Source organism: Panthera uncia, unplaced genomic scaffold (genome assembly GCF_023721935.1).
Source record: "Panthera uncia isolate 11264 unplaced genomic scaffold, Puncia_PCG_1.0 HiC_scaffold_1804, whole genome shotgun sequence".
Classification (NCBI taxonomy): domain Eukaryota; kingdom Metazoa; phylum Chordata; class Mammalia; order Carnivora; family Felidae; genus Panthera; species Panthera uncia.
The window spans coordinates 9,898-31,379 of NW_026058475.1; the positions used below are offsets into that span (position 1 = coordinate 9,898).

The 21,482-nt window shown below is 52.8% G+C and overlaps 1 protein-coding gene across 1 annotated transcript; it reads left to right on the forward strand.

Moving 5' to 3' along the window:
• Positions 1–686: 686 nt before the first annotated feature.
• On the forward strand, positions 687–10,876 carry LOC125917412 (mucin-3B-like). Its single transcript, XM_049623621.1, is given in 15 exon segments — positions 687–699; positions 3,556–3,721; positions 5,128–5,368; positions 5,370–5,980; positions 6,087–6,244; positions 6,247–6,282; positions 7,501–7,615; positions 7,735–7,794; positions 8,639–8,763; positions 9,384–9,430; positions 9,758–9,823; positions 9,825–9,940; positions 10,084–10,264; positions 10,332–10,410; positions 10,734–10,876. Coding segments are annotated over 15 exon segments (2,157 nt in total).
• Positions 10,877–21,482: the final 10,606 nt, after the last annotated feature.

A 21,482-nucleotide genomic window follows, 5' to 3' on the forward strand; every position in this document is an offset into this window, starting at 1 on the left:
CAGAGAAAGATGGAGACACAGAATCCAAAGCAGGCTCCAGGCTCTGAGCTGTCATCGCAGAGCCTGATGTGGGGCTCGAACTCATGAGCTTTGGTTGTAGGCTTTCAGTCCAAGTCGTGGTAAGGGCAGGATGGAGACAGGGAAGAGAAAGGGGCAGAGGGAGTGAGGGGAACAAGTTTTCACCTCTCTCTCCTGCAGCTGGGACTGAAAATAAGGAAAGGCTGTGAGAGTCAGCCCCAGACTCCAGAGTCCAAGGTCTTGACCAAGTGTATTCCCCATCCAGTTTTGCTGCTTCTTGGGAAGGGGGTGGTGCTGGGGAGGGGAAAGGTAGGGTCCAAGGAACTGCTCTGAGTGGCCCAGGTAGGCTGGGGGTTGGGCTGCCAGCAGCTCTTCCCATCTGACACCTCCTGGGCTAGTCTTGTCTCCTTGATGTCTTCCCTTCCCACAGTAGTGAGGTCAGGAGGAGGAGGGGGAGAGAGGAGTGAGGTGGGTGCAGAGGTGAACCTGTGCTTGGCCCCCATGTCCAGCCGGGTAGCTAACTGTGCCTTTCAGTTCCTGCTGGGTGCTGCTCTGTGCGAAGGGCTGCTTCCCGTAGCTGCCCCCGGTTCTGGCTCCTGCTCTGCCGCTGCACCAGACCCATAAAGCTGCTCAGGCTCCTCGACTTCCTCAGGGTGCTCAGGACCTCCATGGGGGCCAGAGGTGAGGGGGGCGGGCAGAAAAAGGGCTGCAGCGACCCTCTGGATATTCCAGGGCAGAGGTGTGTGTGGGGAAGTGACTCTGAAGCCTAAGGGGAGGCTCAGGAGGGGTTCCTCAGAGCTTTGTGTGCAGGGACCACTGAGACAGGGGAGGAGGAAGGAAGCCGGGTCCAGCTGGTGCCGCTCTCCATCCAGGACCAGGCAGGTGGCAGGTGCATGCATCAGGAGGGTGGGCATAACCTCTTTCCGGAAGAGTGCTCTTCCCACTTTGATTTGGTTTCCTGAGCCCCACATCTCTTCTGTCCTTCCCCCCACCAGCCCCAGTGCTCCCTCCTCTCTGGACTCTTCCTTTACTTCCGGTGGTGCTTTTTCCATGATAGCCTTGACTCTGCCCCTGGAGACGTCTCCTCTCTCTGGAGACGTCTCTGCCTTTGATCTCTGTCCCCTCCTGCAGCTCTGTCCCTATCTCTCCCATCCCCCACCCAGCCCATGTTTCTGGGCACAGCTGTCATTGGCAGGGCTGGGTTGGGGAGGGATACTGATTGCTTCCAAAAGGTTGGGTGTGTACCATCCAGTGTGAGGTCCAGGGCCTTCTCTCTTCTATTCCTTAGGAACCCCACAATTCCTCTGTATTTCCCTTTCCTCTGTCTCCTGGGGTCTGCTCCTGAACCCCAATCCTAGACCTTCCTAACCTAGGAGCCCACAGGCCATCCTCTCACTTACCTCTAAGGCTACCTCCTGGCTCTAGAGGCTCCAACCCAGGGATCTTCATAATCCTCACCCCCCATCTCCCTGACACACCCAGCTAGGCTGAGAAATGAAACCCCAGCTCTCAGAACAAAGATGTATTGAGTCCAAGGTGAAGAGGAGGCTGATGCTGAGGAGGTCTGGGCACTTCCTGCTTGCAACCACTGTGGCTGCAGGAGTCTCCCCGCCACTCAGCCCCAGCATTATGAGATCTCTGACCCTCACTCTTACCCCCTGTAAAATGGGGTTGATGATTATCTATGGAGTGAGGGGTTTATGTTTGTAAACTAATTAACCCAGTGGTCAAAATAAAGTGGGTGATAGAAAATATGTCTGTTTCCGTTAACACTTACTGCAAAACCTTCAGATTTTTGGGACCCATGCCTATCTGTTCAGCCATCACTTTCTGGAAGCTTCCTTCTCTGTCCAGTCTCTTGGCCTACTAGTGTGGTCCTCTCTCCCTGTCCTTCAATCTCAATGAAGTCTGAGCCTCAGTCTCTGGTTTTCCCTTTGCAGCTCTCTGTGCAGATTTCCCCTCTCTGACCCAATGGCTCCTGTGTCTATGATGTGTTCCCACCCCCATCCTGGGCTTGGCTGGGTTCCCTTGGAAGAGGAAAGTTAGCCCAGACAGCAGTGTGTCATAGGGCGAAGGACAGTGGAGAGCCAAAGGGTGGGACTATGGGCAGCAGGTGGTGGAAGAGGAAGGAACAGAGTAAGGGAAACATGTATGTGTGGAGAAAGAGGTGGGGTGGAAGGACCCTCAGCTGAACCTGCATGTTCAGCACAGCCATCCCAGGGCTAGAAAGTTCCCACTCAGAAGAGGAGGGCAAGGGACCGAGGGCACCCTCTTCAGAACCTCAAAGGCCCTAGCCCCAAGCTGCCCCTGATGGAGGGATAAGCAATGGAACTTCCTACCTTCTGTGATACATATCTGGAAAATGGGGTAGTAAAAAGCTTACGTGGTGTTTAGAGTGATGAAACAACCTGCAAATGAATCCCTCTGTTCTCTCGTCAATACAGGCACTTTCCCCACGGCCGCATCCACTTCCGCTGAGCTTCTCCCCAGAGCAGGAGTGGCTCACACTGCTCTCAGCAACTCCCCACGCTCCAAAAGCACAGCAAGGTGGCCACTCACCATCCCCAGCAGGGCCTCTCCAGCTGCCAACAGTAGGGAACGCACACTTAAAATTTCCACCACCTCCCCCTACTTTAAACCTATTTCTGAAGCAGTGCTCAAAACTACAGTCAAGACCAACACCTCAACCATCCTGATGTCCAAGTTTGTCATCAAGGTTGAAGCCACTCCACCCACCCTCATTGTCTCCACGAGCACCATAAAGTGTATCAATCCCACGAGCCTTATAATCACTACCGCTTACCCTGCCACCACCTGCATGACCCCAACTACCACCAAGAGACTCACCTCTGCCATGATCTCTCCTCCCATGACCATTACCACTCTGGGGAAGATGCTCACAGCCATGGCCCTCCTCTCTTCCTCTGTCCCAACCACGCACACAAACTTTCATATGCCCACATCCTCTACAACTGGTAACACAAACAGGATTAGCCTGACCACAGCAAGCATTCATACAACCAGGTGTCTTACCCCAATAATCGCTTCTACCTCTAGTGCCCCTTCTCTAACTGCCACGAACATCTCGGCAACAGTAACTGATCACAACTCTTCACCCATCGCCAGCACCATCTCAATTATGACCACTACTTCACTTCCTAACACCACCGTCACATTTAAAACTGCCACCACTCATGATCCCACACAAAGTGTATCTGCTTCCACTGAAGTGACTGCCACGCTAAGGACACCAACAACAATCGCTTTGGAAACAATGAGCTCCACGGAAATGAAGCTTACTCTGATGAGTGACACCGGCAGGGAAACTCTCATGACAGAAACTCCTTCGACTTCTCCAGGCATGTCATCAATCACCCCAAGAAATACAACTGTTTCTGCCACATCTACCACCTCTGAAACCACCCTGGAACCCACTACCACCCACATGACATTCACAACCACAGAACCACCCTTCTCCACTGCAGCCACTACACACACCGGGAAGACAACCATCACACCTCATGCCACACCCCCTAGAAAACCACACTTATTCCTACACAGGACATTTCCACAGTGTCTTTCATGACAGAAATTACTTCTCCTCCCACAATCGCATCATTAATTACTCCCAGGAATACAGTCAATTCTCTGACATCAACCTCTTCTACCCCAGTGACCGCCAATCCCTTGACATCAGCCACGAGTATGTGTCTGTCTTCTCCACCTGCCCCATCCACAAAACCAGTCTCCAGTTGGATCACAAACATTACCCCTATATCTACCTTGATTATTCCTCCCTATAACCCACACCATGTCCACCCCTACATCTCCCACTATTACTGACACCATAGCTGCAACTGAAATCACCACTCCTGTCAACACTTCCACCATTGCCACCTTGAACACAGCCTCTTTGCCCACTTCCTCCACTCTAGAAACTGCCTCCGCTGCTACTACAATCTTGGTAACAACAACCACCCCTAAAATACCACACAGTCCTCCAGGAGTCACTTCTTCAAACATCTACTCTACAGGAAGCACGACCACATCAGCAATAACCCCATCTCCCACCACTGGTACCCCGAGGTTAGCCATCACCATAAACTCATCCTCTGTTAGTACAGGCATGCCTGCCTCAACACTGACAACCATCACCCCCACATCCAGGGGTACCAATGGTTCATTCATTACCATTCCTGACCTCACCTCTACAAGCACTGTTTCCAAAATGTCTACAATCCCCACATGTATCATCCCATCTCCCCCAGCCACCCAAAATACAGACACAACATGCAGTGTCATCACAACCTGTTTCACAAGGCTTACTATGGTGCCCATGCTCACAAGTACCCACAGCACTCCCCCTCCCACCCTTGCTACACACACTCCAGTTACATATGCAGGCTCATCTTCCACGTCTACCAGCAGCAATGGGACCATTCGGACAGAGAGTACTACCTCAACTGCAACGAGCACAAATACATCACACACAAATGCTAAATCCACCCCGGCACCCACTACCACTGACACACACACAACATCCCCGACCACAGGACTACCCTCTTCTACTAGATTTACTACATACACAGGCAAGGTGACTGTCACACCCTCTCATGCCACATCCACCTGGAAAACCACACTTACTCATACTGGGGATGTTTGGACACAGTCTCTCACCGTGGAGATTACTTCTCCTCTTGCAACTGCATCATCAATCACTCCCATGAATACGGTCAATTCTCTGACATTTATCACCTCTACTCCAGTCACCACCAATACTGTGACATCAACCATGTGTATGAGTCTATCTTCTCCACCTGCCCCAACCGCAGTCAGTCTCCTCTTTGATGACAAACGCTACCCCTTTATCCACCTTGATTACTACCTTCCCTAGTACCCATGCTGCATTCACCCCTACAGTCACCATGGCCACAACTGAAATCACCACTCCCACAAACACTTCTATCTCTGCTACCTTGAGCACAGCCACTTCACCCACTCTCTCTGCCCCAGAAACAGCCATGACTGTTACTAGAATGTTGGTAACACCCACCCCCACAATATCACACAGTACATCTTGTGTTTCTCCTCCACTTTCCCTACTCTGAGTACATCTACAAACGCGCTAACTACTTCTTTCGGTACTACTATTTCCTTTTCAATATCCACAACAATAATGTCCTCTTCCCTATCCTCCGCCAGTGTAAATTCAATGCTCACGACCACCCCTAACTCTCTTCCTACATTCTCACCTCTCTCTGGCATGGAAAATACAGGGACTTCTGTCACTGCTTTCACTACTCTTTTTTCATCCGAAACTACAAGAACTTCTCCAACCATGTCTTCTCTAAAAGACCTTTGCGACTGAAACAACCACCACTTGTTTTATTTCTTCTACTACCCCATGTCCAGAATCTATATCAGTTACGATAGTGCCTGCCTCTCCCACTACTTCATGTATGGAAATGGGTCCAAGTAGTGAAGTTACCTCGATGCCTAACATCCCAATGTTAGTGTTCACCTCTACTACTGAGATGGCTACCTCCCCTAGTTCCACCAGTATGACAACTGTGTTTCCTAGGCATACGGACACTTCTGCTTCCGTTCTGGAAACTCATCCTACCAACAGCATAATGGATGCTCCTAGTTCTATCAGCACTGGGACTGTCCCCAGTTACACGGTTTTGATAAGCACTCAAAGACCCACCAGTGGAAGCTGGATGAGCACCAATTCTGTAACCGTCCCACATATGCCTGGCTTCATGAGCCTCCCACTGACCATGAAACCAAGCAGCAGGTTTCCAACTGCCATGGTGACTTCAATCAAGTTGACTCACTCCACCCCACCCACCATCAAGATTCCAGAAACACCGGTAGTCATCTCTCAGACTACCACCACCCTTATGTCACCCAGGGCAACTTCAACCACTACTCAGATGACCACACAGTCTAGACTGACTACACCTCAGGTTGGACTTACTGCTTCCCTGTTCCGTCTTCTCTCTCCCCTAATAAATTTCTGTGTCACCAAGGGCAAACCCTATCTTGAACTTCCCTTTCTTACTGTGTTGCCCAGGCAACTGTGACCATGGTGGCACCTGGATGCAAGGCCTATGCCACTGCCCTTTGGGGTTCTCTGGGGACCACTGTGAGCTCCAGGAGATCAGGTGCCAGAATGGAGGTAAATGGGATGGCCTCAAGTGCCACTTCCCTAGCATCTTCCATGGCTACTGTTGGAGTTTGTGGTGGAAGAGGTGGATCTGGGTGAGTTGTCAGAGCCCTGCCTTTTGCACTTTCTCCTGGGAGGTGCCACTGGCTCTCTCTGGGCCCAGCCCTGCGGTTACCTGTTAGTATTCATGCCATTTTGCCTAATTCTGCCATCCTTGCCTTCTCTCTCACGCTTCCCTCTACCTCACCTCATGCCTCTTTTTCACCCTCACCTCCAGGAGGTGGTTGGGCCACACTCCTTCCTGTGGTCTCCTCCCAGCCTGGGCTGCTCGGAGCTGTATTAACTTCTAATTGCCACTGTAACAAATTATTACAAACTTAGCGGCTGAGATAATGCAAATTTATTATCTTACAATTCTGTAGAGTAGGAGTCTAATGTGAGTCTTACTGGGCTAACATCAAGGTGTCGGCAGGGCTGTGTTCTTCTCTGAAGGCTTTAGAGGAGAATCCATTTCTTTGCCCTTTTCAGGTTCTGAAGCCTCTCACATTCCTGGTCTCAAGGCTCCCTCTCTCCATCTTCAAAGCCAGCAACATTTCATCTCTGTGTCTTTCTTTTTTTTTTTTTTCATTTTTTAAAAGTTTATTTATTTTTGACAGAGAGAGAGGCAGAGAATGAGCAGGGGAGAGGCAGAGAGAGATGGAGACACAGACTTGGAAGCAGGCTCCAGGCTCTGAGTTGTCAGCACAGAGCCTGACGCGGGGCTCGAACTCATAAACTGTGAGATCATGACCTGAGCTGAAGTCAGATGCTCAACCAACTGAGCCACCCAGGCGCCCCATCTGTGTCTTTCTTCTGTAGTCACATTTTCTTGTGACTGATTCTGACCTCCTGTCTTTCTCTTCCACTGTTAAGGACTCTTGTGATTATGTTGAGCCCACCCAATAATCCACGTTAATTTTCCCATTTTAGTCAGATGATTAGCAATTTTAATCTACATACAATCTTGATTCCTCCTTGCCATGCAGCATAACATATCCAGAGGTTCTGGGGACTAAGACATAGGCATCTTTGGGAGCCATCATTCTGCCTCCCACTGAGGCAGACAAGGGAGAGACCACAGGTCCGACTGCTGTGCCTCCTTACCTCTAACCTTTCCCTCACCTTGGCACAACTTATCCTAGAAGTCCTATCTCCTTTCCTCCTACCATTCATTCAGTCTTCAGGGAACATGGAGAGGAGTGATGGGATGAACCTCTGGATTGTGGTGGTGTCCATGGTGGTGAAGTGACCAGAACAGGGCATATTGTGCGCAGACACTGTGGGTGCTGAAGGGGATATGGAGGTGTCTGTTGACCAGGAGATCTCCCCTGACCTCAATGACAACACTTCCAAGGCCTATGAGGATTTCAGCGACACCTTCTGGGATCAGGTGACGGGAAAGGGGAGGGAACTCAAGGGTCTTTCCTTGCGGTTGAGCTTGGGCATCTGGGTACACTCAGGTCACGAGGTTCAGGTGCAAGTGGAAGTGCAAGGATCCTGGCATTTCGGATGCAGAAGATTTACCAAAATGTGCAGGGATTCAAGGATGTGGAGATCCTGTCCCTGAGGCAGGAGACCGTTTTGGGGCTGTGTTGGGTGGGGGAAGGAGAATGAAGGGTGGGGGAATGGAGAAGCCATCCTTTCCTTTTGGAATCAATCAGATTTCAAAAAGAGAGAGGTGGAGGTAGGACATAGGGGAACTAATAACTCCATGGGGAATTTTTTGGATCATTTTCTGTAGTCATTTCTCTGTAGCAGAGATGCCACCTTCCTTTTGAAGCATGGTTGGAAAGAGAGAGATTACATGGGACATGCAGGGAGGTGGCGCATAAAGGCTTATGGGAAGCCTGGTGTCTGGACAGTAGCTGGTTTCTCTCTGGCTGGCACCTGGCCTGCTGAGTGGTCAGCCCGAGTGAGGCAAAGTGCCCAGGAGGGCCTGGTTTGATAATGGCTTGATGCAAGGCAGGAGAATGTCAATCATTCCTTGTCCTGCCTTCCAGGCTGACCAAGTCAGGGATGCTGGTGGGTCCTGAAAATAATGTGTCTGGAATCCCAACTCATTGCCTCTGCCTTCCTCTCACACCAGCGCACTTGTGGTTGGTCCTGGAGATGACCTTTTAAAGACCTATGTGGGGGCGCCTGGGTGGCGCAGTCGGTTAAGCGTCTGACTTCAGCCAGGTCACGATCTCGCGGTCCGTGAGTTCGAGCCCCGCGTCAGGCTCTGGGCTGATGGCTCGGAGCCTGGAGACTGTTTCCGATTCTGTGTCTCCCTCTCTCTCTGCCCCTCCCCTATTCATGCTCTGTCTCTCTCTGTCCCAAAAATAAATAAAAAACGTTGAAAAAAAAAAAAAAGACCTATGTGCCCCAGGCCTGGGCACCTTGTAAGACACCCAACCTTCTCGATCCCCTCAGGAATGGCAGCATTGTGGTGCCCTTTAGCCTCCAGCTGGAGAGCGAGTATGAGAAGGTGAAGACAGTCTTGAAGGAGGAGCTCCAGAATGTCAGCCACAATGGGGACAGCTGCCAGAGTGAGTAGAGTAAGCCAAGACCGGAGGGAGGGGTTGGGGCAGAGCCACCAGCTTGGAGAGGAGCCTCTGGGCTCCGGTGCCAGCCCTGGGGTAGGTCTACTGCCAACTGGGCCAAGGATGGGGTTAAGGAGGGGCTAGTCCGAACCTGGGTGCTGGGGAAGACTCCTTGAAAGTTCTGCTCCAAGTTTTCAGGATGGCTGAGGATGCTTGCTTATTCGGGGGAGATGAGAGAGGCAAGAGTCACCTTCCCTTGCAGCCCCTCCACATGTCCCCCACAGTGGCAGAGCCCTCTCTGCCCCTCCCCAGGCTTCCCTGCTCTGCTTCCCTGTTCCTGACCCTCTATTTATTTTTTAAAGGTGTGTGTGTATGTGTGTGTGTGTGTGTGTGTGTGAGAGAGAGAGAGAGAGAGAGAGAATGAGCAAGCAGGGTAGGCGCAGAAAGAGGGAGACTGGGAATCCCAAGCAGGCTCTGCACTGACAGTGCAGTTCAATGTCATGAACTATGAGATCATGACCTGAGCCCAGTTCAAGAGTCCAAGGCTTAACTGACTGAGCCACCCAGGCACCCCTGTCCCTGACCCTTTAACCTCCATCAATTCCACCTGTGCCTGTGTCCCCCCCCCCCCCCAGCCCTGTGTTTTAGGCCTGACTCCATCAAGGTGACCAACGACACCAGGAAGGAGCTGCAAAGGGCTGAGTGGCCCCCGGAGGTCGTGACTCTCCCACCGCGGACATCTGCCCATTGACATTCTTGGGGAGGAGGGAAGATCTTTCAGGAGGCAAGTGGCGTGGCCCCGGCAGGGCTGCCCTTCTTGGAGCTTATTAGCTTCTCACCTGAGGACCAGCAGGGAAGGTGAGGGTCTTAGGGGCCGACCCTCCCCTCATCTAATCTCAGGGTCCACTCCACCACGCCCCACCCTCGGAAACGTAGTTTCTCCCATCTGTTTTCAGCGTGATTATAACCAGGCCCCTGAATAGAGTGGATGAGGTCCTTGTCTCTCTGCACCCCCCTCCCACCTCCAGCCATCTGTCGCCGGGCCACTGCCAAACGCTATGAGGATTTCTTCTTCCCCTACGATGGAGGAGAACGGGCTCCGCTGCGTCACCAAATGCACGTCGGGCGTGGATGGCGCCATCGACTGTCACCAAGGCCAGTGCCTTGTGGAGAGGAGCGGTCCCGCTCGCCGGTGAGATCCTGAGCACCCCCGGGAGCCCCACCCCGGGGGGGCCCCCCCCCCCGCCCACCTGCCGGCGCCCGCGGAGTCCAAGTATGTTAGCCGACCCGCCCAGATGGTGGTGAGGGTCTGTGACCTGTGACCCCCTGCTCCAGCTGCTTCTCCACGGACACGCGCTGGTTTTCGGGCCCGCGCTGCGAGGTGGCTGTCGCCTGGAGGGCACTGGTCGGGGGCCTGACGGGGGCCGCGGCCCTGCGGCTGCTGGCGCTGAGCATCTTCGTTGCCCGCTCCAGCACAGCCGGCCGAGGCGGAGGCAGGGGAGCGCGTTGGGGGTGGGCGTGAGGGCGGCAAAGGGGTCCCCGCTGGGGCGGTCCTGCTCTGCCAGCGCGTCGCCCCAACTCAGGTCCTGGGGCGGCGACGGATGTGGGATGAGGACACTGTGGGGACGTTTTCGGACTTGGGCTTGGAGGACGAGCGAACAGGTGAGTCCTGCCTCCCAGGGAGGGGGGCAGAGGCCTCCCTGGGCGCCACTGCGGGCCAGGGGAGGACCCAACTACCTCCCTTGCCCGAGGCAGACACGGACCTCCTGCCGGGAAGCTTGAGTAGCCACTTCCCTGGGCACCCCCCGAAGGAGGCGCGGGTCCTGCACGCGCCATCCCTACAGGGCAGGCACTGGGCACAGGAGCCCCCCTCCCAGGCCTTGCTTTCCCCACCCTTCCTTCCCTTCTCTTTTCCTGCCCCTTTCTCCTCTCTTTCCTCCTGTTCTCCCCCCCCACCCCCCGCCCACCCTTTTCTCTCTCTCTAGTCAAGGATGAAAACTTCCAGGTGGCCTTGGAGGACGTGGACATCAATGTGAGCGTGAGGGCGCCAAGGGGGGATGGTGAGGAGCTCTCCCAGATCCAGGTCCAGAAGCCCTCCCGCCAGCCACCAGGGCAGGGGCCGGGCTAGGACCAGGAGGCAGTGGCTTTCCAGCCAGTCTGAGCAGGGTGGCTCCCTGTTCCCACTCCCTCTTTCACACATATTCTGTGGCGGGTGCACATCCAGAGACCTGAGGTGGCCTCGTCCTTGCTGTGGGCCCTGCGCCTCCCCCTCCCCCCCTGCCTACCCTGCCCCCAACGGTGGGAAGGAACCATACGCACCGCATCCGTTTTGAGAGATGGCCCGAGGACTCGTGCAGCGCCGTCTCCCGGTTACCTTGGGCAAAATCCGACCAGCCCCGATCCTCATCCTTCTCCCAGCTTGGGTGAAACCCACCTGGAGACCCGGTTCAAACCCAGGCTCCTCTACTGTGGGACCTCGGGCAAGTCAGTAACTTCTCTGAACCTGTAAAATGAGTATAGCATACTCGTGCTGATACCTTGAACGATTGTTGCGAAAACTAGATGTGCTCCGGCAGATCTCTGTCCCAGTGCACCTTCCTGTGTCCCCACATGCTTCAGGGGTCTGGGACCTCAGTCTCTATTCTCCTGTGCATCTCCCTATGCTTTTTCCCCACCCGCAGCTGGAACCACCCTCCCTCCTGCTCCCTATGGAACTCCTTGCCGCGTCCCTTGCCCCCACCCTTAAATCTCCCCCTTGTGAACCCACTGCTTGACTCACTCCATGCCCCAGCCCCCAGCCCCGTCTCCCCCAGTTTGTCCCTTCCCCTGTCTTTATGACTTCAGCCCTAAATTCTTACCCCTATCCCAGTGCCCCCATCCTAAATCCTCCCTCCTCCCCCGACACCCGGTTTCCAGTTATGTACAGATGTCCCCTGCCTCTCAGGTCCCCCGCTGCTGCTTCCCAGGCCCTGGTCTCCTGTTCTGAGGCTCCATTCCTTCTCCCTCCCAAGGACACTGGACCCCAGTTTTCCGGGGCCTCAAGAATGAGCAGAAGTGGAGCCCTGAGATGGAGAAGCCCTCTCAGCTCCTTGGCCTCATTCCTCTGTCTCCCCTGTTCCCCTCCACCCTTCCTCACCGCTCCCCTCTCCCTAGCCTCGCCCCCATCCCTGCAGTAACCTCAGGGGCCAGAAGTCCCCAGCCTTCTCTGCAGGAACATCTCAAGTGCAGACGGGAAGTCTGCCAGCCTCCAGTTCTCCCGTGTGAACACAATATGGCATTTCTTGTAAAAGAAGTTGCTCTGTGTCTTTCTGCTTCTTATCTCATGGCACCTCCACTTGGAGAACAGGGACTTCCAGAGGATATGTGGGAGGGCCTGGGAACACTGGTTTCTCCCAGCAAGCAAGGAAGGCATCTGTGGGCTGTCCTCCGGGCCATGACTTTCTTCCTCGAGCTCGGGGCCTGTTTTCTTAGAGAGTAGGTGGCTGGGGGAGCCACCAGTTCAGCAGCAGGTGGGGGCCTATTGGGTTTATCCTCTGTGCCCTTCCTCCCTTGACATAGGAAGGTCAGGGCTGGGTCGGGGGGGCGGGGGGTGGGAGGCCCAGGCTAGGTCAGCTGCCATTTGCACTGGTGGGTAAATCTGGTCTCCCCAAAGATCTTGGGCCTCCCCAAGCTTGGGTGGCAGATACACTCATGCCAGAGTTTGCCATGCTTTGGCGTGGGCCCTCCCATTCCCACTACTGTGGGAAGCTGGACTGGAGCTGAGGGTGCTTGGGGCTGACAGAATGAAGTTCTTTGGGTAGGGGTTTGGAAAAAACCCCTGAGATCTTTGCCCTGGACAGAAGAGGGACTGGCGTGGCTGGGGGTGGAGACCAGGACCATAAAGCCTCAGGTGTGAATGGGAGCCCCACCCAGGAGAAGGGTTGGTGGTTGTGAGCCCCGGGGGGCTGGGGGGGAAGGCACTGGAAGTTTGGAAGGGGCCAGCTTGAGGTGGATGATGGAGAAGGAAGGCTGGAAGAAAGAGGGGCTTCTCAAGGGTGGGGTGCAGGGTCCTTCACTCAGCCTGGCCTGTGGCTGGCCGGTCCTGGAAGGACCGTCACTCCTCCCTCCATAGTTACCCTCTCCCTGCCGTTTCTTGGCCCCCGCCCCTTGGTAACCGTCAGACACTCTTCGCGCCTCTGGCCTCCAGTCCCTCCCTCTCACTCTGCCCCACCCATGACTCTGGCTTCCGCTGGAGAGACCCTGGCTGTGGGCGGTCAGCTTTTTTGGAGTTAGACGGGAAGGTTGATAGGCTGCCCTTTGGCCAACTCCCTGTGGTCACCACACACCATCCACCCAGCCCCATCACCCCTACTCTGGGCCAGGCGTTGACCTTCCCCAAGGCAAAGATCTCCGGGGTCCTTTAAATAGCTGGATCCCTCCCTGGGAGCTCTCATTTCTTGGTCCCTCCTCATGAGGGAAGACCTTGCGTCCAGGGCCCCATCGGGAGATGCTGGTGATCTGGATCCTGACACTGGGTCTCTGGCTCTGGGCACCTGCCCCAGTGACACGGGGTGAGTGAGACCGGGGCTGGCACTCCCTGGGGGGCCAATGCATGCTGGCCTCAGGCAGGGTTCAGGTGGCTGGCTTCCTCCTTTTCCCTCACTCCCTTTGCAGGGGACGGGGCTGCCAAAGAGCTGGACCTGGGCTGTGACCTCATCTTACCTTTGGGGGTGCTAAAGGGGTCACTCTGGAGACATGTGGGTCCAGAGCAAGGGGCATGGCCTGTGTTGTGCAGTTGATGACCTATGCCAAGCCCTGACCCGGGGGCTGAAAGGGGGCTGGCCTCCCCCCGTCTCCCTTCTCCAGCCTTCCCCCTGTGGGGAACGGGGACTTTTTCTTCACCTGGATGGTGGCTTCTGCCTGCCTTCGTCCTGTGGCCTGCATCTGCCCGGGAGGCCGGGTCTTTCCAAAGAGTCACCGAACGGGCTGCCAGCCCTGGGGGAAGGAAGGATCCAGCATTTAGCAGCTTCTCCCTTGTGTGGGAAGAGCTCAGGAGAGCCTGGGAAAGCCCCTCTAGTTACAAATGGTTGGAGGGCTCGGGGCGGGGGGGACACAGGTTCTGGGTCCTTGTTGAGCCTGTCATGGCCATTTCTCTGGGAAGCAACTGGTTTCAAGCTGATTTCCCGTGGGGTCCCTCACCAGAGCAGACTTTCTGAGCCCCCACCCCAGAGACCAGGAAGAACCGGAGGGAAGGGGTGGGCAGGACAGATGCTGGGGTGAGGAGTGCTGGGGGGAGTGAGCCCAAGGCCCCAGGTAGAAGAGGGGGCTTTTGAGTTGAAGGCCCTGTAGGGTTGTGGGAAGGGGTGGCGAGTGGGCAGGGGGAGATGGGGAAGGGAGTCTTTGGTGCCCTGCAGGGCAATAGTGAGATAACCCACGCAGGGAGTTCTGAGACGTCCCCCTCACGAACACGGGCCCTTAGGCGCCACCATACCCTCACGTACCTGCTTCTCCCCTGCCCGGACACCTTCGAGGCCCAGAAGCGCAGCCCTTGGGAGTTGCCAACGGGAAAGGATGAGAGGCTGCGGGTGTGAACTTTGTGGATTTCAGGACACCAAGAAAGTACATTAATGATAGCTATATTAGCTTTTAAAAAAATGTTTATTTAGTTTTGAGAGACATAGAGAGAAAGATAGAGTGTGAGCAGAGGAGGGGCAGAGAGGGGGACACAGAATCCGAAGCAGGCTCCAGGCTCGGAGCTGTCAGCACAGAGCCCTATGCGGGGCTCAAACCCATGAACTGTGAGATCATGACAGGAGCTGAAGTCAGATGCCTAACCGACTGAGCCACCCAGGTGCCCCTATATTAGCTTTTTTAAAAGAAAGTTCATTTATTTATTTTGAGAGAGAGCGTGTGCATGTGTGTGCGTGTGCGCGCGCACACACACACACACACACACACAAGAGCAGGACACAGACAGAGGGAGAGAGAGAATCCCAAAGCAGGCTCTGTGTTGTCAGTGTGGAGGCTGATGCCGGGCTTAATCCCACGAGTCATGAGATCATGACCTGAGCTGAAATCAAGAGTCAGACGCTCAACCGACTGAGCCACTCAGGGGCCCTTATAGTTTTCTTTCTAATTTGCGCCTTCCTCTGGGTACTCCAGTTCACTGTGAGGACTGATGAGGTTTTGGACAAGCAAACAGTAGGGAGAAGGAATGCCAACCTGAGAAGGTAGGAAAAACACCGGGACAGGGCTGTGCAGGGGACATGTGCGTAGGAATGCCCCAAAAGTAGGGGCGCCTGTGCGGGAGGGCGCGTTGGGAAAGTGAGGGAGCGCCCCTGGGTGACCGAGGCATTAAAGCCTGATGGAGGCTTTTGGACACCAGAGGACCTCTGTGGCCTGAGCAGGGGTGGATTGCCCTGCCAGGGAACACTCTTGTCTTGCCCTGAGAGCCATCCTGGCGTGGCTCCAGCCGGGAGCCCCCCTTTGCCGGATGATGGGCTGTGGGGGCCCCGGGAGAGGCTGCCTTAGAGCCTGTGTGAGTGAGAGGGCAGGAGCCTCTTTCTGGTGCTTGACAGAGGTGACCATGGAGATTCTGGGGGTAGCTGTCCTCCAGACCCGGGGCTCGGGGGTGGATGTGAATAGGACACAGTCTAGAATTCTCCATTTTCTATGAGCTACAGGGACCACAAAGACCACACAATGCTGTGGATCGACATGAGGGTTGGAAGCCTGTGTCCTGTTTCGTGTACACGAAGTTCTAAAGTGTTCACCGGAAGGGTATGGGAGGGAAGCTCCTCAGGCTGGCTGGGGGACAGGGTAGAAATGTGTGTCGTGGAGGGGCTGGGGCCGGGGCCTGAGGGGTCAGAGCTCTGTGGCCTAGAAAGATGAAGGCGGAAGTAGAAACGCCCAAGCACAAAATCGAGAAGAGTGTGGTGAAGCTGACAACAGATTTGTCCACAGTAGACAAAGGGACAACCTTTGAAACTTGCCTGGAATAAATTCGAGCAATTAAAAGGAAGTGTTTTACACGGACGGTAGTAAACTTACTGAGCAAACACAAGAGGCCTGCTCTGCCTGGGCAGGTGCTCGGTGCTCGGGATGAGGGAGGATGAATAAGCCAGTTTATAGTCAGGTTTATTAGATGGCACCATGGAAACAGTACAGGAAGGACCGCCACCCAAGCCCGGTGGTGCTGGAGCTCAGAGAGGGGCCCGTGACCGAGAAGGGCAGGCGGGGTCCCAGAGGCTGCTTCCGCCCCGGGGCGGATCGTGGAGACCACAGGGAGAGGTGGCATTGAAGTTGCTAACTGTCGAGCGGAACCAGAGGACACACTGACACTCAAAGGCCTTAGATCAATTCAGAATTGCCAAAGGCATACCTAACCATGGAGAAAATTGGAGTATCGATACAAAAATTCCTTGGGCACATGGGGAGGCCTCACTGAGCCTGGGGTCTGGGCATTATATTAATAAACTGGGCGGCTTCAAACAGCAGAGATTTATTCTCTCATAGTTCTGGAAGCCAGAAGTCCAAAACGAGGTAGCTTCAGGGCCTGGTCCCTCCAAAGCCTCCAGGGAGGGATCCTGTCTTGCCTCCTCCAGCTTCTGGTGGCCCCGGCGTTCCTTGGCCATGGTGGCATAACTCTGATCTCTTCTCTCATCTTTGCGTGACCTCCTTCCCTGTGTGTACAATCTTCTTCTCCCTTCTCTCCTAAGGATATGAGTATTTGGATTTAGGGTCAGCCTTAAGTTCAGGAGGATCCAATCCTGAGATGCTTAACTTGATCACATCTGCCAAGACCTTCTTTCTTTTTATTTTTTATTATTTTTTAAGGTTTATTTATTTTTGAGAGAGAAAGACAGTGCAAGTGGGGGAGGGGCAGAGAGAGAGGGAGCCACAGATTCCGAGGCAGGCTCCAGGCTCCGAGCTGTCAGCACAGAGCCCAATGCGAGGCTTGAACCCACAAACTGTGAGATCATGACCTGAGCTGAAGTCAGATGCTTAACCGGCTGAGCCACCCAGGGGCCCCTCCAAAGACCTTCTTTCCAAATTAGGTCACATTCCCAGGGGGCTCTGGGGTTAGGACTGCCACATATCTTTTGGGGGCAGTGGGGGATACAATTCAATCTGTTCCACCAAGCTTCCACGGCAACCAGAGCAGCTGTCTTGTCTTCAGGGAGGCTGTGGGCAGGGGGAGGGGAGAGAGCTGGGGCGGCTTGGCCTGGCCTCAGCCCTATTGCCACTCTGCCAGGTGGGATCGGCCTTAGAGAAAAGGAGACAGGCCCAAGCCACTGAGCTCATGCATGGCAGGGCTGAAAGTGCTTCCGGGGCTGGGTGACCAAAGCACATCCCAGTGGCTCCACACTCTTTCTCTTGTAGAATCTTCTAGAGGGAGCAGTGTGGTCAGGGCAGGCATCATTCATCTCCCTTTTCCAGGGGGAAATGGACGTTTGGAGAGGGTAACTGCACGAGCTCCTACAGCTGTGTAGTGGCTGATCCTGGAGGCACTCATGGGCCCTGCTCGCACCCCAGCCTTCGGGGCTGCTCCTGTGGACCCCATTGACTGAGTCCACCTCAGGCACAAATGTATTTTGGAGGTGGCAGGAGGAAACAGTCTCACATCTCGGTGGCGGTCTTCAGACTTGCTTTCTAGGGCTTTTCCCCAAGAAGGCCACCAAGTGAAAGACTTGGCCAGCTACCTGGCTGCCTTATTCCACTGCTTAGCTTTTTAAGAAAATCTAAACACCCATAATGCAAAGAAGTAAAAACTGTCAACAGGGCAGGAAAGTAGCAAATTTTGCTTGTTTGGTAGGAGAGCTAGTGTCTTTGATGGTGAGTTAATGCAACTGCAACATAGGCAAATACGGTTGACCCCTGAACGACACAGGGATTGGGGCGCTGACCACTGTGTAGTCAAAAATCCCCATGTTACTCTCGACTCCCGCAAAACGTAACTACTCACAGCCTTACTGTTGACCAGAAGCCTAACCAATAACATAAACAGTCAATTGACACATATTTTGGGTGTTCTGTGTATTATATACCGCATTTCTACGATAAAGTGAGCTAGAGAAAAGAAAGTATTATATTACAAAAATCATAAAGAAGAGAAAATACATTTACAGTGCTGTCCTGGAAGAGATCTGTGGGCAAGTGGACCCATGCAGTTCAAAGCCGTGCTATTCAAGGGTCAGCTGTAGACCATTTTTGTTAAGCATTTTGATCACGAGAGTGTGAGGAATCCCAGCTTGGGAATCATTAACCATGAGTGATTTTCCTGCATTTTCCAAGGTGTTGGATACATCTAACCTTTTATTTTTATGGCACATATATTTTAAACATGATACCATGAGTGCATGTTTGTTGTATAACATAGGGAAAATATAGGCAAACAAAAGGAAGAAAATTTTGCTTAACCTTACCACTCAGAGAAACATTGTGAACATTTTCGTATATTTCTGAGTATGTGTTTAGATTTATTCTATTGGCAGTATGTGTTTTAATGGCCATCGATATTCCATTCTTTTTTTTATACATATAAATATTTTAATGTTTATTTATTTTTGAAAGAGAGAGCCGTCAGCACAGAGCCTGACATGGGGCTCGAACTCATGAACTGTGAGATTGAATGGCAACTAAATAGAGTAAACGGTATGAATCCAGGAATAAAAATGAAAGACAGAAGGATGTCCGAAGTCCATTTCGATGAGTGTCCTGGCCTTAGTTGGGGTCCCTGGTGGCCCTCCATGTCCCTGCCATGGCCTCACCAATCTCTGTGCCTCTACCCTTGTTGCCCCTTCACTCCAGGGCTCTCTTCTTCTAAGGTACAGTTGGGACCATGGCCTTTTCGCTGGGCGTTCTTCACTCATTGTTGCTCCGCCAAGTCCAGAGCTGGCCTCACCCCTGCTTTACTAGCCTTTGCTCTGCCCCACTTCTCTCTCTTGGATGCTATCCTGCCAGCTGGGTGAGCTTGGAGAGAATTTAACCTTTGGAACTCTAGTTAATATTTGAGATCGAAATAGTAATGCCTGCCTCACAGAATAGTATTATGTAACATTAAAACATTAGGAAAAAGAGTCCAGTGGACTTTCCAGTAATCATTTACTCATTTACTTCAGAAATGCTCATTGAACACCCGCTGTGGGTCAGGCTGAACAGGACAGAAGTGCTCTCTGTGATTGGGGAGACTCTGCTCTGGGGAGGGGTGAGGGTCAGTGGATTGTGCAGGCAGTTCCCTACACAACCACTGAGTTCCAGTTGTGATAAGGCTAGTATGGGACTCTGATAGGCGGCCAATAAATGCCAGCCCTCCCCACCTCTATTCATTCTTTGTGATTCAGTTAGAGACACCACCATAAACTGCCTTTATGTGTCTTTTCATTGTTTGACTTGTCACAACAAACACAGTCTACTTTTATAACTTAAAGAGTCCAGTAAAATTTATAATGCCTAAATCCATGAAACTCTTTTAAAGAATGGGAAAACAGCAGCCCAGATATTACTTTCTTTTTGAAGTCTTTCTTGATAAGAAAGGCATAGGGGCTGTTCCCTCCCTCCTCACACCCCCCACCATGGTCGCTCCCACCTCCCTTACATGTGGACCTCCACTACCCCCACATTGCCCTGGAGGGCCAGGAGCCCCAGCGAGGACTGGTTTGGGGGGGGGCTGAGTGGCTGGCTATCCCTGGCGTCCAGCATGGTTCTGGCAGTCACAAGGAACTTCTCTTTGGATGATAGCCTGGACAAGGGTGGGGCAGAGCTGAGAAGTGGCTTTCCCAGGGGCACACAAGGTAGAGAGACTGAGGACTGCAGTAGCCTCTAGGTCAGATACAAAGGGGGCTTCAGAGGGGCGAGTGGATGAGGTGTCCTCAGAGGCAGGAGGACAGAGTGGCCAAGGCTCAAGGGAAGGATGAGAGGAAAGAGAAAGCGGCTCTGAGGTCCTATAGCCATGCCTGGGTTTACTCTGAGCCTTGCCACCCTCTGCTGTGTGTTGACCAGAGCCCCTGTGTGCTGCCTCTCTCTCTGATCCTCCTTATACCCATGACTCAAGGATGCCCTCCACCTTGGCAGCCTCCCCAGCTCAGGCCCTCTGCTCCCGTCATGCTGAATTAGGCAAAGTCTAACTTGGAGGCAAGAGCATTGGGCAAAACAAACATATCTATTGTCTTAAAAATAGCCAAGCAATCTTTTCAATCTTTCTCATTAATGTCAAATTCTAAAAGTCTTAGCCATTATTACACCTTTGACCTGAACTCATCCACCAGTGATTTGGTAGTGCTCTTCCCGAGATGATGGTCTGCAAAACCAAGGATCCAGAACTGTTGATGTGAATGACCCAACCTGACTAATTGTCCACTCCCCACTTACCCTGGATTCCAGTCCTTGTTCAGTTCCTGGACCCTCCCTATAATAGGGAGTGAAAATGGGGTATCTGGAATGGCAGAGGGTGGCCCTGCCCTGAAGGTTTCCATGGTCATTTCTGCCAGTGGCAAAGGTCCATCCTCACGAGAGGTGAGAAAGGCACAGTTCCAAGGCATCTTTGGGGAGGGAGGAGGAACTGACAGGAGGGACAAGAGGCTGCTTCTCCTGCCCTTTTGAGGAAGTCCCCTTATACAATCTTGTAGAATTCCTAAGACTCCCTAGCTTTATGGCACTATTGTCACAAAGATTCCTTCCATATTTGATCCTACTCATTTCATAGGCAGGACAAAGAGGAGACAGGATTATAGTCCCCCTTTATGTAGGAGAATAGAGTCTTACACATGTAATCACATGGTCTAAGTGGCGAAGAGATGTCAGAATGAGACCTCCAGTCCCAGGAGGCATTCCCAGCACTCTTACTATTAGACAACTATAGTTTATTGCATGGGCTGTGGGGCCAGGGAGGAGGAATGGCTCACCTGGGCTACAGGGTGGCCAGGTAAAAGTGATAGAGTGGCTAGCCCTTGAGTAAGTGTGTCTGGAGAGAAAGGACAGGCAGTGGGTGAATTATCCATGGCGATGTGCTTTAGCTCTCCTATTCTTCTTGGGTCTGTGAGAACTGTTAGGATAGAGTAGGGGGAGTCTCACATGTAAGAGATGGGGAAGAGATTTGTCAGACTAAGTATCAGCCAGATGACTTAAGGTGACTATGTGGTTTGCAAATCACAGAATGCGAGGAGCAAAAGAATGCGCATGGGGCATTTGTGTGCGTACAACTGTTCTTTCAAATTGATGCCAGAGTGCCCAACTAAATAAACATGTCCCAGAGTGCTTAGGGGAGAATGTGTAGGCAATTTTGGGCAAAATATACATATTTTTGGAGGGCAAACAGATTTGTCAAAATCCACAACCATACAACTACTAATCCAAGTCATAAATCACAATCAACATCCAGATCCTTATCTAGTGATACCTTTCCCTCTAGACAAACTAGTATATTCCAGAAAAGACAAAAGTTTTAGATAACCTTTGGTAAGGTGTCCAAATATATAGGTTCCCTGATACTTCTTATAAGTTGTCCTTCAGTATCATAGGTTGACCAGCTATCTGGAACAGATTGTCACTAAGATCGATTAGTGACAATTGTGAACAGATTGTCATACTCCTGCTGCCTCAGCACAGACAGATTTAGGCCTCACAGAAGGATCTACTCTGCACACAGGTACCCCTGATTTGTCCAAGAGTGCAGTTATCCCAGACAGAACCGTTACTAAAGAGGAGGGACTTTCTGCTTCCACATCAAAAACCACTGAATCCTTTACTACAAAGGA